The following is a 17,120-nucleotide window of genomic DNA, read 5'->3' on the forward strand; positions in this document are numbered from 1 at the left end:
CGGCTGCCAGCCGTCATATAAAACTATTTATTCATAAATATTTTCCAAAATGAAAATAGGTTTACCAAAAAATGTCCCTCACTGGGGAGGGGAGGGGGCGGCCCGGGCCCGGGCCGGGCTGGGGGAGCCTCCTGGCCCCCCGCTGCCGGGGGCGGGGCTGCCAAGGCCAGGCGCCGTCGGGGCGCAGGGCCCTCACCTGGGCGGGGTCGCATGCGGGGAGGGGAGGCGGGGCCGGTGTCACTGGAGGTCCCGGTCCTCCAGGTAGCGGTACTCAAAGGTGAAGCCTTCCTTCTTCCGCTGGCCCCACTTCTCGTAGTCAAAGTAGATGTAGGTGCCCTGGCCGGGGGAGAAGGCGGTCAGTGAGGGCACGGGGCTCGGGGTCCGGCTGGAGGACAGAGGGCCGGTGCTCAGGGCCTGGCGGAGCCGGGCGCCGGCCTGCTGTGAGCACACGCCGCCTCCCTGCACCCTCACGAGGCTCTTCTCGGGCGGGCGGGAACGTGCTCGCCCCGTGGTGGAGCCGGGTCTGGCTCTGGGTGTATGCGCCCAACTCCTGCCACTCCTTGCGATGGCTGTGTCTTTGGAGCACTGATTACTGCTGAGTGTGTGAGGCAAACCCTCGAGGCCGCGGAACAGGCTGGCGCCTGCGTCCAGGCATGCTGCCCGGACAGACGTTTTATTACAACGCGGTGGTGCGGGAACTTCTGAGGGACTGACGCCTAGAAATATACTCCCTTAAAGAGGGTTACAGCTGAACGGGCAGGGGACAAGGGCTGCAGTCAGTGTCCGGGAGACACCGTGGGGAGGGCGGGTTCTGAGTGAATGGTGGGCGTGCTTCAGAGAACCTGCCAGAACGCAAGGGAGTGTGTTCAGGACCCTGGCCTCTGTTGAAAGCCTGGAGGAAAAGCCGCTGTGGACACACCAGCTACAAGTGAAATGAAGTACAGCACAGCAGGACACTACACAGCAGGCACTGGTGCTTAACAGTGATCAACTCATTTAATCCTCACAACAGCTGCGCAAAGGGAGGTCCTGTCACCCCGTTTTTACAGATAAGGAGTGGAGACAGATGTTCACGTGAACCGTCCAGTCACCAGCTAGAGCTGGGTTCAAACCCAGGTGGTCTGGCTCAGTGAAGTGGAGGTTCTCGTTACTTATTATTAGAATGAGAAGACGTCTCCTTCTGTGTAGCCGAACCCCTGCCCTGCTGGGTGTGGGGAGCGTCGCGTGCGCCCTGATCTTGGGTGGGAGACACCGCATCCCCCACCCCCGGCTGGAGGCGAGGCAGGGGACAGCCTGCGTGGGGCTAGGAAGCTCCTCGGAGGAAGGCACCTCAGAGGCTGGCGCCCGTCTCTGGGCTGACCCAGAGCCAGACAGGGTGGGGAGGAGGATGGCCGGGCGGGCCGCACTACGTGGACTCGGCCTGTGGGGACCAGGCCGACGGGGCGCGGGGAGGGGCCCTCACCTGCTCGAACTCGTCTGTGATGGTCTTGGGCTCCTCGTGCCTCTGGAACCACATCATATACTTGGTGTGGAACCGCCAGGACTGCTTCTTCAGGGCCTTGGCTGCCAGGTACTGCGCCTTCGTGCCCTGTGGAGGGAAGGCGGGGCGCTCAGGGGTTGGGGCTGGGGCAGGGCGACAGGCTGACCCCAGGCCCCGCCACAGACCGAGCCGGGCTGGGACACAGAACATAGCAGTGCAGCTCTGAAGGGAAAAGAGGCAGGAGGTGAAAAGTGCTTTCAGAAAAGCTTTGAGAAGGAAAAGTGACTGATCATGATGAGAGCCGAGAGCAGGCAGTTTAGAGACTTTCCCAGGGAGGGCTGAGGGCAGAGGTCACTGATGACTCACTGGGGTCACAGGGGGGACAGCTCCGTGGTGGTCCCCAGGGAGGCCTGAGAAAGTGCCCACGGGCGCCAGGGCAGGCAGGCTCCCTGCTGTTGCCCTGGACAGGCCAGCCCCGACCTCGGCAGCCCTGACCCTCCTGCTGGAGTGGGGGCAGGGATGGGCTGGGGCAGCAGGGGGGCTGTGGTAGCCGCACCCACCTCATTCCTGCAGCCCGAGGGGGGACCCTGCTGTACCTCCAGATAGTAGAAGATGAAGAAGAGCGTCTCTGTGGACAGGCGCTGGTAGAACTCCACAGTGTCCGAGTGTGGGGGTGGCATCTGGTGGTGGTAGGGGGGCGTCGGACAAGGGTTCCGGGGTAGGTACTGCCTGTGGGGGACAAGGGGTCAGGGCCGGCCAAGGGCAGCGGGCCGCGGCCCCCTCGCTTGTCGCAGGCCCTCACCGGATGCGCTCCGAGTCCGAGGGGTGGGGCATGTGGTGCCAGGCGGCCTCCTCCATGGCCTGCTGGTAGAGCTGCTCCTTGGTGAGGGGCACTGGGCCCAGTGGACACACGCCCAGCGACAGCGGGATGTTCACCTCCGACAGCTGCAGGGGGGGCTGGGCCGAGGCCGGGGGTGCCGACGTGCTGCTCAGGAGGATGTCTGTGGGGCGGCGGCAAGCGTGAGGCCACGGCGTGCAGCCCGCCTGGCAGGCCCACCCTAGCCCTGGCCACTCACCTCGCTCGGTCAGGTGCAGCGTGGGTACGGGGTCTTCGATGCCAGAGCTGATGGCCGCACGCTCCGCCATAGACTTCAGCGAGCTCAGGGGCTCGGGGGCCTGGGGAGGAAGTGTGGCTGAGGCCGGGGCCACGGGGAGGCCCTGGTCCTCGCAGTTGGCACGCCCGCCTCTCCGCTGGGGTTCAGCTGAGCCAAAGCCGTCTGCATAGGACAAGCTCCAGCAACACTGAGCGGCAGAGAGAAGGCCCGGGCATGACCGAGCGTCCACCGACCCGGGCGCCCAGCACGTGTGGACCCTGCTGCACAGCGCCACGGGGCACCCCCAAGCACCCCACGCTGCAGACGGTCAGCGCTGTGAAGCCCCACCGAGCGCCTGCTGCTCTGCGCGCCCGCACGCCAGAAGGGCCCGCTCACTGCCTGTTCCGGCCTGGCCGGCGAGGCACCAGGGCCCCCACTCGGCCCCTGCAGCTGTTCTGGCCTCCTCACCCCATGCTGGCAGTGACGAGGCTCCGCCCTGCTGCTCGGGTTCCCTTACCCCACAGTGTGCTGCACGCACAGGCCCCACGGGGACCTTTCCACCCGCATCTCTCCTGTCATCTCTCTCAAAACCTTTCTAACTGTCCCCATCGCTCACTCAGTAACCGGAAGAAACAAAACATGGACTGGTGTCAGGAACCTCAAGACTCGTTTTTCTCCAGAGAAATAAATACATACATGGAGTTTCCTGTTCACTGTACCTCTCAAGCTTGGGTGCTTACTCTGAGCCAGAGACGGTTCTGAGAGCATCATGAGGCCTGTCCCAAAGAATCCCTCACACTGGAGGCGGGACTGTGAGCCCTTCTGTTTTCCGGTTGAAGGAAGGAAGGGGCAGGGGACAGTGCAGGGCTGGGTCTCCCGAGGAGCCGAGGGCAGACATGCTGGCCCAGGAGGCCGCGCCTGGCCGCACTCACCCTGTCTACTGAACCTGCCAGCCCCAGCCCCAGGCCCAGCCTGGATATGAGCCCCTCCCCTCACCCCGAGCCCTTGCTGCGGGTCTCCCCAGGTTAAGGCAGGTGTACCTGCATGGTCCACAGCCCCGCCCCCACAGCGTGTGCAGGGAAGGTGGGAAGTGAGTTCGGCCAGCACAAAGTGGCTCAGAGCAGACAAGTGTTTCCTGGAGTTAACAGTTGTCTGTCTTCAAAGGGAAGAAAACAGTGAGCCCCGGACAGTGAGTTGCGTGAAACTACAGCCTCGTGGGGCGAGCTGGGGACAGACTGACGGTTGGAAGGAAGGTGACAGTGGACACAGGGAGGCAAGGGTCCAGGGGACAGAGGCCGCGGCAGGGAGCAGCAGAGCAGCCGGAGCCGACGTGATGGCGCAGGGGTGTGGGCGAGGAGCCGGGGGGCTCTGCCGGCTGGAGGAGGGACCCCGGGGTGAGGCGCAGGCCCACCTTGATCTCGGGTGTGGCGCTGAACTGCGGAGGCCCGTTCAGCAGGCTGCCAGCTGCCTTGGCCTCACTGAAGCTGGGCGTTGGGGAGCTGGGGGGGTTCACAGGGAGCGGCACCAGGAGGCTGGGTCCCCCTGCGTTGTTCCCTGAGCCTGGGGCCACACCCCCGGCACCCACTGGGGCTGTGGCACTGGGTTCCTTCCTGTGGAGGACGACAGACAGGCGCAGGCTCAGAGGAGGGTCCCGGGTGGGACGGACAGGGAGACTCGGAGGTCAGGAAAGTCACAATGGGAGCGCGCACGGTGGTGCCGGCGGTGGGGTGCGGTCAGCCCAGGACAGGGGCGCTGCTTGAGAACACGCATCCTCAGGAGGCCGCCTCTGCAGTGGCCAGTTCAGGAGGGTGCAGCGAACGCCCACCCAAAGCCCAGGGAGGCACCTGGGGTCAGCCCGCATCCCCCACGAAGGGGAGCACGCTCTCGGGGCGTTCTCCTGGAAGGAGGACCCTGCGGGGGAGAGGGGCTGCCCTGAGACCTGGAGGAGTGCGGAGAAGAGGAGGGCAAAGACCTGCACTTGGAGAAATGGACGCGAACCCATCCACGGAGCTGGGCCCTGGGGAGGACACGGGCCAAGGAGACGCAGAGCGCCCAGCAGTGTAGGGCCCGGGGACAGCCCTGCTCGGATGGGGGCTTCTGGGGAGGGCCCGCTAGCGCGGACAGGCACACATCTGTGCGATGGGGCCGTGGCAGGGCCGCACACTCACGTGGTGCTGGGGGGTGGGTTGTGGGGGCCGGGCGGGGGGCCCAGGGCCTGGCTGCCAGTGCTGCTGCCCCCCGTGCTGCTGAGCGCTGCCTCCGCCGGGCTGTCCGCCACCACCGAGCTGTAACCTGGCGTGCAGAGCGGTCAACATTGGCCACCACCACAGTCCCCCAGGGCCTCCCCCAACCCCCCGCCGCCCCCACTTACTGGTGGCACCGTTCTGCTTGCCGGCGCCCCCGCCTCCGCCGCTGTTGCCCCCGCCGCCACTTCCCGCCCCAGGCTGGGCGCTGGGGGGCCGGGGCTGGGCACTGGGGGGCCCACTGGGGGCCGGCGGGGCCACAGCCTGTGCGTAGGGGGCAGGGGTGCCTGCACTGTGGCTGGGCGCCGGGCTGGCCTTGGCGCCCAGAGCGCTCGCGGGGGCAGCCGCAGCCGGGGCCCCGTTGCTGCCAGGGGTGGCGCTCAGGGCAGAGGCGGCAGGCGGGGGGCCGGGCGGGTAGCTGGGCGGCACAGCCGGGGACTGAGGGTGCTGGCTGCTGTGGACGGGCTTGGAGCCGTTTTTGGCTGGAGACTGCGGGTGGGAGGGAGCAGAGGGTCAGGACCCGGGGGCTGCCCACACACCCTCCCTGCGACAAGGCCCACCCTCAGCACTGGCACTGCTACCCCGGCCCTTGCAGGGACCCTGTGGCTTCCACCTCCAGCTCCACGCTGACAACACTTACGCGTGTCCAGCTGGCACCCAGCCCGCCACATCCTGCCTGGACAACCCCCTACGACGTCCCACAAGGATCTGAGACCCCATCTAATGATGGGGGGACACTCCCACGACATCCCACAGGGGCCTGAAACCCCATCTGATTATGGAGGGGACATCCCCAGCGACATCCCACAGGGGCCTGAGACCCCATCTGATTATGAAAGGAACGCCCCCAATGACATCCCACAGGGCCCTGAAACCCCATCTGATTATGGAGGGGACATCCCCAGCGACATCCCACAGGGACCTGAGACCCCATCTGATGAGAGGGGGGACACCCCCATGATATCTCACAGGGACCTGAGACCCCATTTGATGAGGAGGGGATACCCCCACGACATCTCACAGGGACCTGAGACCCCATCTGATGGGGGGACACCCCCACAACTTTCCACAGGGACCTGAGACCCCAACTAATGATGGGGGGACACCCCCACAACTTTCCACAGGGACCTGAGACTCCATCTAATGATGGGGGGATACCCCCACAATGTCTCACAGGGACCTGAGACCCTATCTGATGAGGGGGGGACACCCTCATGACGTCCCACAGGGACCTAAGACCCCATCTGATGGGGGGGGACAACCCCACAACATCCCACAGGTACCTGAGACCCCATCTAATGAGGGACACCCCCACAATGTCCCACAGGGACCTGAGCCCCCATCTGAAGACCTGGGGGGTGGGGGGGTGGGAATAGTGGGAACCACAAATGTCCTCAGAATGAAGTGGCTGAACCCAGCCTGTCGTGTCTAAACCCAGCCTGTCGTGTCTAAAAGCACGACAGGAATTCTGAATTAAAACTGTCACTAACATAACTTGGGAGGCTGCTGGTGACCCCCACGCCACAAAGTGGAGTCTGGAGCCCAGTGCCAAGCCCACCCCCACCCTGAGGCCCAGCTGCTGCTGCCCACGCTCACGCCCCCGGGCAGCCGGCCCCACCGTCTCCAGGACTGCCCACCGCCTCCCCCATTGCCCCGCCGCCTCCCGGGCCCTCGAGCCCACCGCACACCAAGCAGGACTCACTAGCTTGACTCTGTCTCCTTCCTGGCACCACGCTCGGTCAGCCCGTTTCACCCCAGCTTCACCACCCTGGCCTCAAAGTGCCCCTGGGGACCAGCCCTCCCAGGAACCCACACTCGCCCTCCGTAAGACCCCTTCGGGTGTGACAGGATCCCTACAGTGTGCCCCTGTCCAGGCAGAGGCGAGCAGAGCCCACCGGGCTTGTGAGGGGAGACCTGTGGCACACACGGCCAGCACGACCAAGGCCCAGAGCGCCCCCAAGAAATGCAACCCGTGCGGTTCCCGGCCTCTCATTGCTCAGGCTTGCTGAGCCCCTCAGCCCCCCGCCTGAGGTCCTGTACTCCGCGAGCCCAGCGTGCCTGGCCGGCTCCCCGCCATGTTTCCTAGCCCATCACGACGGGCCTGTTGCCCGCCGCCGCCTCACAGGGGGATCCTCCTCTAATGCCCAGGGCTGCCACCTCTCCCTGGAAGCACCCGCCGACCACGCCCTGCCGCTGCACAGACCTCCCAGGGAGCACCGCCGCCCGCCCAGCATGTCCCCAGAGCCCTGCACGAGGGCCCTGCTCAGGCCGCAGTGAGCCCCTGGGGAGGCACGAATGGGTGAGTGCTGGCCCATCAATGGCCGACCCCCAGCGCACCCACCTGGCTGACTTCACTGTCTGTCGAGCGGCCCCTCTTCTTGTCGTCTTCCGAGTTTTCCTGAGGTTTGAGAGGTGCGGTCAGAACCTGGGAGTCTCTGGGGCCTGACAGAGTCGCCTACCTCTGAACCCCCAGATCTGACGCCCACAGGCCGCTTCTGGCCCCAAAGCTGTTCAGGGCCCTGGGAGCTTCACCTCCAGGGAAACCTACCTAACCCTGCTCCCCGGGGCTCCTGTGTTCGGGGGCCAGCACCCCCGCCAGCCTCTCAGGGACCCAGGAACCAGCTCTCCTTAGGGAGTCCCCACATCCCCCTCCCAGGGGTCCAGTGGCCCAGGCACGCCGCCACCCCCCACCGTGTTCCACACCCGGACCCACAGTGGCCCTGACCGCCCTGCTGGCGATCTACAGCCGAGGGCCCAGAGTCCAGACACGCGTCCCCAGCCCTGGAGCCTCCGGGTGACGCGGCCCCCAGGCCTCACCGTGGTGCAGTTGGCCGGGCTGGGCGGGATGGGCGAGCTGGAGGTGGTCGAGGTGGGCGTGCTGCTGGACTGGTTGAAGATCTCGTCCTCCATGTGGCTGTGGCTGGGGGGGGAGGTGGCGACCAGCGCCTGTGCTGTGGGAGGGGGCAGGCGCGTCAGCGGGCAGCCCCCTCACCGGGCCCCGCTGCCCCCGCAGGCCCACGCCGCGCTCACGAATGTCCTCGAGGTCCAGGTCATCGTAGAGGAACTCGTTCTCCTCAAAGTCGGGGTCCTGGGACGAGTCCACATAGTACTCGACGTCGTCTTTGATCTTGCGGATGGCGTCCACCAGGATGGAGTCATTGTCCAGCATGCGCAGGATGGTCTCCAGCATACGCACGTGGTAACGGTGCTTCTCGATGTGCCGCTTCAGGCCCTCGATCCGGTCCTGCTTCTGCTGGCGAGCCCGGGCCGGCTCAGGGGTGGCAGGGTCCTGGGCCCCCACAGAGCCCAGCCGCAGTCCCCGGGCCCCCACAGCCCTCCCGAGCCCGCCACCCCTCCCCCTACAGAGCCCACCCCTACAGAGCCTGCTGCAGTCCCCGGGCCCCCAGGCCCTTGATCCGGTCCTGCTTCTGCTGGCAAGCCCGGGTCCAGCTCACTGGCGGCGGGGCCCCGGGCCCCCACAGAGCCTGGCCGCAGTCCCTGGGCCCCCCAGCCCTTCCAAGCCCGCCACAGTCCCTGGGCCCCCAGGCCCTCAATCTGGTCCTGCTTCTGCTGGCGAGCCCGGGCCAGGCTCAGGGGCCGCGGGCCCGCCGGGCTCCTCCAGCTCTCCCGAGCCCGCAGGGGCAGCATGCGCCTCCCACCCCGAGATCGCTGCCAGCGGCAGGGAGAGCCAGGGAGCCCACGGCTCCCTGCGACAGGCCCCATCCACCCACCCACCTCTCTCAGTGGCAGCCCCTACCTGAGCCCACCTGCCCACTGCGTCCGCCCTCTGCAGCACACAATCTCCCTTGCCCCTCCTCGCTCTAACAGCAGTAATGGCCAACCCCGTTTGGGGGTGCGTACTGTTCACAACTGTAACCATCTTTGTCACCACCCTGACACTGCACCCTCGTCCGTGTACCCCTAAGTCCGGATTCAGAGGCCTGCCGTAAAGCCCCATCGCCTTCAGGATTTGATGTCTCAGCTCAGCTCCAATCCCTCCACTCTGCAACGACCCTTCTCCCTCTGGCACCCGGCCACCCCTGCGCCATCCTTCACCGTCCTCTGCACACAGACAGAGGCACCCCTGGAACGCAGACCCGGTGGTCCTGGCTCTCTGGGACTTGGGCCCTGGGCCCTGGCTTTGTTTCAAAGCACTCCTCTCCTCGGGCCAAACCAACCGTTCCTCCACGTCCCACTGTGCCCACACCTCCTGCCCTCCTCAGGTCCTGGGCCCTCGGTGGCTGGGAGGCCACAGCGGCAGCTCCCCAGTCTCCTGCCCTGGGGGCCTCAGGCTTCATGCTTACCCTCCACCCGAGCCGAACTCAGCATCTTCCCCCAAACTGCCCCTCCTGACAGCCCGCTGTTCACCCAGACGCCAGGCGGCACCCGTGGGATGGCCTTACCCTTCCCTACACCCCCAACCCTCACCGTTCACGCTCCGCCGCCACCTGCCTCCGGAGCCCGGGCCCTGACTCCCACCCACCAGCCTGGCCCTGCCCCTGCCCTCTGCGCTCCGGGCCCCTGCCCCCTGCCCCCATCCCCTGCGCTCCGGGCCCCTGCCCCCGCCCTGGCCCCCGCCCCCCTGCGCTCTGGGCCCCTGCCCCTGCCCCCGCCCCCTGCGCTCTGAGCCCCCACTCACATCCTTGTCACCCTTCTTCTTGCGCGTCTGCACCGACAGGGACTCCACTTCGCTCTCAAACTGGTCCACCTGCATGTTCAGGGTGTCGATAGTGTTCTGTGCGCAGAGGAGAGGAAACAGTCAGCAGAGTCCTCACCCCACAGGGCTGGGCCCCCACTTGCTCAGCCCTCCTCTGCCCTGACGCACCGTGAGCCACTGGCCGACCTCCTCCTTCTCCTTCTGGGCGGGGTCCACCTTCTGCGCCAGGCCCAGGCCCTCCTTGCTGTAGGCTTTGGTCTTGGTCTCTCGCTCCACGACTTTGAACCGCTCCATTTGCTGTGGAGAGCACCGTTGGCGGGGATCCCGAAGGCGGGAGAGCAGCTGACTCAGGACTGGGGAGTGCACACTGGAGCCCCAGGGGCTGCTGCCTGCCTTCCCCCAGGCCCTTTTACTCAGGGCCTCTGGGGCCCCAGGACTCCTGCCACCCCCGCCTCTCAGGCACCAACCCCGGGCTCCTACCGTCTCAATGAGCTTGCGGTTGTCTATGAGCTGCCTCTTGTCCTTGATCTCGTTGGACGCTACCCATGTCTTGATCTGGTCCCTCAGCCGCTGGAGGAGGCAACAGCAAGACGGTCAGGCAGCCTCAGGGCGGCCTGGCCCCCAGCTCTCCAGCCCTCGGCTTCCCGGGACCCAGCAGTCCACACTCCCTGTTCCCGCCGCCCTCAGGACACAGGAGTCCAGGCCCCCAGCCCCCTCACTTGAAGCTTCTTAATCTCCTTCTTTAGATCAGCCTCATACTTTTCTTTCTGGTTCGCGTTGGCTGCATTGTGGAGCTGCGGGACGGAGAGAATGCAGGCGTCAGTGCGGTTCTGGCTGCCCGACGGCCCTCTGCAGAGGAAGACTCCAGTCTCTCTGTGGGCCGGGAACTCTGGGGGACCCACCCCCCATGCCCACCAAGCCAACCCAGAGCGGCTTCTCTGAGGTCCTTAGCACCTGGACAGGCAGGCCCTCTCCCGGTCCACACTCAGGAGCTCCCCAACCTTGTCCTGTTTGCCCATCCCTGGAGGTGCACCTGGATTTTCAGGCCCAACCCTGGTACCTTCTGCCAAATATCTTCAAATTGCTCCACGCCCTCGGACACCTTCTTGAGGCAGCGGTCAATCTCACCTGGTGGGGAGGAAAGGAGACTGTGAGCGTCCTGCCGAGGCAGCAGGTGCCCAAAGAAGAGTTCTGAGGAGCAAGCGCGTGGCACGCCGGCGGGAAGCGTGGTACCTTGGAGTTTGCGCTTGTCCGCCATCTTCCCTGCCCTACAGACGCACTCTCTTCATACTCTCCTGAAGACGGACGCTGCTGGGAGAGAGTAAGAAAGAACACACGTTTACTCCCTGGCTGATGAGGGCCACGAACAAGGCCGGGACTGTAGGGTGCATGGATGGCGAAGGGGAAGAGGCAGTAGCTATCTGGTGATGGAGACCAGGCCCCGTTCTCCTCCTCTGGCCTTGACTGCCCAGAACAGGTCTGGCCCATGAGAAGACTTTAGAAGTTTCTGACCAAGGAAACAGATATACTTTTTTCACGCCTCTGACCCAGGAAGTGGAAAATTCCTAGGGCATGAAGCATCTTCTCCCCCAGATGACACTCAAAAGGATTTCTTGGAGCAGGAAAATGGTACGTGGCCGAGTCAGGCTGACTGCTGGGGATGAGGCCCTAGACCCAGAGACCATGATTCCCCCAGAGGAGTCAAGCACATAAGTGACCAGAACCCTAACACAGGGAGAGATCACTCCCCAGACAAGTCAGGAGGCAGAAAATTTTGCATCCCACGGAGAGGAGTCGTATACCGGAGAGGAGTCGTATACCGTATACACACGGTGAAGTTGTGACAGGGGGCAAGCGTGGTAGGGGCAGACGAAAGGTGCCTACAACTGGGAAAACCAAACCCCACCGACCCTTACAGAGGGCTGGACCCCAAGCAGAAGATGGCCTTCGACCTCTGATAAGTTTACTCCAGACGAGAATCCTGAAACCAAAGAAGATATTACTACTAACCTGTAGTGCCTACACCAAAAAGGGTTAGAGGCGTGGGGCAGAGAGCACCACCGGAGAGGATCAGGAGAGGCGAGAACTCCGACAGAGATGAGGGGGGGAAGGTAACCTCGGCGGAGGCGGGGCTACCTGCACCCACGCAGGAAGGAATTACACGTCAGATGCAGCGGTGGTGCAGACTCAGGGACACCTAAGCCTTCCAATAAAGCTCCTCTACACAGAGATGGGCATCTCCAGCCTACAGGAAGTGACACGCAACCCAGAGGGGACTGAGATCACAGGGGAGCCACCAGAAGCTTTCCCTGGGAGGAACTGCCCCTCAGGACCCGACCCCAAGCCCAGGAGAGATGGCGAGCCTCAGAGAGGGAGGTCCCTGCAGAGATGGGGAGCGCACCCCACAGGCCAAGGTGGGGATCCCCCGAGCAGCCCCAACTGCCCAGGCAGAAAGAGCAGGCCGAGGAGGACTAGGAGCCTCGACCCAGAGAGAAGTCACGCCAAGAGTGCCCCCACCGTGGAGAAGGAGAAGGGAGCCTCCGGAAGAGTCCTGTCCTCCAGAACTTTGCACGGGGACAGGAACATCCTGTATCTTATGCTGTCCGTGAACGTGGCGAGGGCAACACAGAACACAGCTTTAGGTTTTGCTACCTAGTTGAGACTCCAATAAAATGTGCTAGCAGCCACCAGAGGGCCAGGGTCTTAGAGAGCACGCCTTCGAACCAGAAGCACCCCGGGACGGGCCCACCCTCCAGAGGGCCCCACTCTGGGGATGCCGACCTCTGATGGGGGCGGGGGTGCAGGGAGGAAAGGGCCAAGTGAGAGGGACAGCTGCACCCTCAGCCAGGGCTGGCTGACACGCCGAGGTGGGGAACACGGAGCAACTCCAGCTCCAGGAAGGCGGGGCAGCCAGAAAAAGCACCCAGGATACAGTAGCACAGAAGGGCTCAAAGTAAGGTGAGGCAGCACCTGGGCCCAGGAGCTCACACCAGGGCCTGGATAGGCCATGAGGCGTGCAGGGGTGAGTCTCAGCCAACACCCCGACGCTGGAGCGCCTCCTGCTGCCCGGGGGTGTGGGGGGCCAGGAGCGTCAGACAAGAGCTTCTGCTCCCCACCTCTGCCCCAGAAGCCCCACACGTGGGCAGGGATGGGCGCTCCAGCCCGGAGGGTTTACACCCCGAACAAGGCACTGCAGGCCTCAGGGAGGGAGGTCCTCACACAAAATGGGCCTGGGCACCCAGCCCAGGAGAGGGGTTGATACCCTCTGGAGGGGCAACAGACTGCAGCAGTAGAAGTCGTGAAGGAAGCAAGGTGCTGGGGCCAAGGAGAGCCTGAGCCCAGGAAGCGATCTTTCAGACAGCACCTCCAAGTGGGCAGGGCTGAGCCCGCGAGAAGACACCACCTGAGCTGGGGAAGGCAGTGGCTCCAGAGGAGGGCACGTATACCGGGTCGGGTGCTCACGCCCCAGGACGGGTCGGTACTTACAGGAGCTGAGAGCCTTGGCTGCGGAGGCACCAAGCCCCCCTCCACCCTGAGAACCCCCACAGCAAGTGGGAAGCCTGTACCTCAGATCCGCAGGAAAGGCCTAGAAAGGGGGCTGGAGCCCGAGTCCTGAGGTAGAGAAGCCCTCCTCACAGAAGAGCCCCAGGCTGGGGGTGCTGCTGCTCTCAGAGGGGCCGCCGGGGAGCTCCGGGGCAGACAGGCGTGGCAGGGGTCTCTGGGGAGACGTGCGGGTGCTCTCACCACCCCGAGTCTCAAATGGCACCCAGGACTCTGGAACCCTGGCCCAGGAGACGTAACCAAAACACTCCATCCAGGAGGAAGGCACATCCCCACGAGTCAGGAGCCTATTCTGGGGGCAGGGCGGTGAGCAGTGTGCCAGACCCACAGAAGCCAACGACCACTCGAGCGGGACTAAAACTCACACAGAAGAGCCCCCAAACTGTCACTTTACGGGAGACCACTCTGCCGCACACACGCCACAGGAGCTGAAGCCTTAGTCCTGGAGAACCAATACCAAGCGGTCCCTAACTCTGGGGGCTGTCACAAGCTGTTGGGTGAGGCGCCCGGGCCTGCTGGCGAGTGGTACTGGAAGGCCTCCCTTAACCTGGGAGGCCACTGACACCAGGAGGCGGACACACCAGGTCCTGGAGTGGAGGGGGTCATCTCCCCACTGCAAGGCCCAGGACCAAGGTTAGGGGACTGGGAATCCCACCCTGGGGTCTTCCCCTCAAGTCTCGGGCATCTTACCCCCCACATCAAGGAAGCTGGGCCTCAGGAGAGGGCAGACACTGAGTCCTGCCCAGTGGGACATCACGAGCAGGGCGGAGGCATTGGCCCTGGGCACCAGCACCGGGAAGGGTCCTTAGTCCCATGGTGGGGGGCACACAGAAAGGCACAGACACCTCAAGTCCAACAGTGGCCAACACCAACACCAACACAGACAGGAACCTACCCCTGGAGGAGGCAACACCGAGCAGTTCCTCATCCTGGGGAAAAAAGCCCCACTCCGGCCCCCAAACCCCACACCGCACAGTACAGGAAGCTCAGCCTGAAGAAACCTTACACTCCGAGGGGGCTCCAGCAGGGGGATCTGGGCAGGCTTGAGCCCTGTTCCACGACTGCTTACACCAAGAGCGTTCTTTAGGGCTGGGGAGCTTCCACAGCTGCAGTGAGGCGCCCGAGATGAACACCCAGGGGCTGGGGGCCTTGCCCCCTTGCAGGATCACACCCCAGTGAGGGACTGATGTGAATGGAGGCAGAAGCCTCAGACCGAGGGAAGTTAACAGCCGACACAGTGAGGGCAGTGGGGTGGGGAAGGAGCCAAAACAACCAGCACCAAAGGACAGGAGCAGCAACCGTGGGGAGGGGCTCGCCCCCGAGCTGACAGGCAGGGTCTGCTTAGAACGAGCGGTGCTGGTGCTGCCCGCCACCAGGAGATGGCTGACGCCGCGGGGAGAGCGGGAACTTGGGAGAAGCCCCCAAGAGAGGGCCAGGTGCCCAAGACCCACAGGAGCTCAACAGTCCCACCAAGAAGACCCTGAGGCAGGAGTGACATCAAGAGGAAGTCCACACCCGGATCGGGCTGGGCAGAGTTCTGGATCCAGGAGACAGAGCGTCCCAAAGAGCCAGGGACAGATACTCAAGAGTAAGAGCTGAGACACAAGTGGGCAACAGAAAGGAGAGTCGTGACACCCGCGGGAGGAAGGCCTGGGCCGAGGCCGTGCAAGCCTCAGAGGTGGGGTACTTGTCAAGCCCTACACCTGGCGGACTTGTGACTACAGAGGCAGAAACTTGGGCTGAGACTCCAAGCTCTGGAGCTGGTGTCTTCACTCCAGGAGAACTGACACCCCCCGACCCCTTCCCCAAAGAGAAGAGTGGCGCCCGCGGTGGGAGGGGAGTGGAGAAAAGGGAGAAGGGTGACCCCCTCTCCTCGTCCGGGGAACTCGCAGCCCCACACCCACGCGAAGGGGGCAGCCTCGCCCGGAGACCGCCCCCCCAGCACAGGGGCTGCAGCCGAGGGGTGGGGGGCAGGCACCTGAGCCCCGAGAGGGCGGGCACCTGCGGCCAGGGGCGCCTCCATCCTTCCAGCGAGGAGCCAATACCGACGCGGAGAGGGGCGGGCACCTCGCACCCTCACACCCCACGGGGGCCCGACGCGGAGGCCGCGCGGGGCCGGGGTCGTGGGAGGACCCCCGGGCGCCGCTGAGGGGCGTGGAGGAGGGGGGCGGGCGTGCGAGGGCCACGCACCGCCCGGCGGACGGCGAGCGCCGGGGCCGCGCGGGGGCGGGGGCGCCGCGCCGGCCATGTCGCGACAGGCGGCGGGGTCGCAGGGGCGGGAGGCGGCAGGGAAGGCGGCCGACGGCGCCGAGGGAGGAGGGGAAGGGGTCCGGCCCAGTCGAGCCTGACGCTCTCACCACAGGAGCTGGCGCCGCCGCTGAGGAGCGTATCGCGACAGGCGGGGGAGGCGAGCGCCCGCCGCCTTATTCTCGCGCCCCGGGCCCGGGCGCTATCGCGATAGCGGCGCGAAGCGGAAGTGGGGTGGGGGGAAGTGGGCCCGGGGTTGTTCTGACGACGGGGTCGGGGCTCAAGGGAGGCCGCGGCGTCTGCCGAAGGCTCCGCGGAAGCTGACCGGGCCCGGTCCAAGATGGCGGCGGCGGAGGAGGCCTCCCCTCCTCTCTTCTCGTCTCTGGCGCCGACCCGCCCCCGACCCCCGAATATAGGCCTATCATTGCTCCGGCCGCATGTCGCTCTTGCCCATCGAGCTCGCTCTATTGGTTCTTGTTCGGGATGCGGCCGGCTCCCTCTCGGTGATTGGACAATCGCTGCAAGGCGCGGCGTTCGATTGGCTTCCCCCGCGGGCTGCTAGGATTGGCTCACGCTGTCTTCCCCGCTCCGCCTCCTCCTCCCGCCTCGGGGCACAACACGCCAGCGCGAGGACTTGTGCGTCAATCCAGATGCCTGTGTCGCCCTGATTGGGTACGCCCGCCCCCCTCTCGTAACCCAATTGGTCGGAGGGAGGAGCTAGGCTGATCAGGGGCGGGAAGTCGTCCGTCAAGTTTGGAGCCGTCTTCCATTGGTCCTGGGGGGAACATTCTGCCCTGCAGTCATTGGCTGGTCCAGGAGTGGGTGGGGAAAGCGGAGGAAGGCATGGAGAGTGGGCGTTAAAGGCCGCGTACCTAATCGGAAACAGACAGGTGCCTTCAAAGCGGGGGCCAGGTTGAAGGCACCTGCCAATCAAGGCAGCCCCAGGGCGGAGCCAGGCAAGAGCGTCCACCCCTTCCCCTTCGTGGGCCCGGGTGTCGTTCATTTCTGTCCGTCCAACGATGTGACGAGTGGGCGGTACCCGCTCCTGTAAGCGTGTGAAACCGGGCATCGCAGGCAAGCTTGGGACCAGCGCGCATCCTTCCGCCTGCCTTGTGTCTTGGCCAGGCGGACCGGTCTCTCAGTTGCACGGCCCATCTTTGAAACTCAGAGGAAGGAAGAAAAGGAAGCAGAAGATAATGCCCCAAGTCACTGACATCACGCATAGCTGCACTGGTTGGGAAGTGGCATGGAGTTTTTGGCCTTCCTCTGAATGGTGACGTGATTGTGGGACAGTAAGTCTCCTCCGCACCTCCGTTCGCTTGTTGTCGTGAGGACGCCGCAGAAGGTACAGATGGGATTCCGTCCCCCGCCCCCCCCCCCGCACCTCCCCCCACCATGATTGTCGCCTACTGGTCCTTCACATCTCAGCTCGGTGGTCTTCTCTTGGAGGGAAAACTTCCCTGACCTCCCGTTCTGAGCGGTCCCATGAGCCCTGTTCATTAGAACCTACTTTTGCGAGTATGCCATCCTTTTCCTAATGATTTGAGTCTTCTCCTCTCTCAGTAGACCATTTGCTGAATGAATACATGGATGAATACGGGGAATGACTTGTGGTTAAGACTTGCTAGGTACCGGTGCTTCTGCAAACCAGGAGGCATTTGCCCTGGGCCACACAGTGGAGATGGGAAGTCAGGTCTGCCCAGCTCCTCTAGGAGGAGGAAACTAAGGAACTCCAGGGGAGATGCAGGTGAGAACACTGGAATCACCTGTGGCAAGGCAGGCACTGCTTTCAGGATCACCCAGGCCTGGGGAGTGAAGCCTAGGGATCTCTATTTCTA

At 64.6% G+C, this 17,120-nt stretch overlaps 1 protein-coding gene across 3 annotated transcripts; it reads right to left on the reverse strand.

Moving 5' to 3' along the window:
* Window positions 1-13: 13 nt before the first annotated feature.
* Window positions 14-15,608, reverse strand: CNOT3 (CCR4-NOT transcription complex subunit 3). 3 transcript variants are annotated; one of them, XM_070387226.1, is made up of 18 exons: window positions 15,393-15,608; window positions 10,708-10,782; window positions 10,535-10,602; window positions 10,194-10,268; window positions 9,955-10,044; window positions 9,643-9,771; window positions 9,457-9,552; window positions 7,848-8,070; window positions 7,635-7,768; window positions 7,159-7,215; window positions 4,946-5,306; window positions 4,743-4,866; window positions 3,986-4,184; window positions 2,557-2,656; window positions 2,283-2,481; window positions 2,077-2,209; window positions 1,463-1,588; window positions 14-336 (listed from the first exon to the last, which is right to left on the reverse strand). In XM_070387226.1, the coding sequence occupies exons 2-18, from the start codon at window positions 10,730-10,732 to the stop codon at window positions 238-240; spliced, it is 2,238 nt and encodes a 745-aa protein (XP_070243327.1). In that variant the 5' UTR covers window positions 10,733-10,782; window positions 15,393-15,608; the 3' UTR covers window positions 14-237. The 3 variants fall into 3 exon arrangements, with proteins under 3 accessions (XP_070243327.1, XP_070243325.1, XP_070243328.1); XM_070387224.1 differs by having other exon boundaries at window positions 10,708-10,785; XM_070387227.1 differs by having other exon boundaries at window positions 7,848-8,067; window positions 10,708-10,785; window positions 15,393-15,606.
* Window positions 15,609-17,120: the final 1,512 nt, after the last annotated feature.

Source organism: Bos mutus, chromosome 18, assembly GCF_027580195.1.
Source record: "Bos mutus isolate GX-2022 chromosome 18, NWIPB_WYAK_1.1, whole genome shotgun sequence".
NCBI lineage: Eukaryota > Metazoa > Chordata > Mammalia > Artiodactyla > Bovidae > Bos > Bos mutus.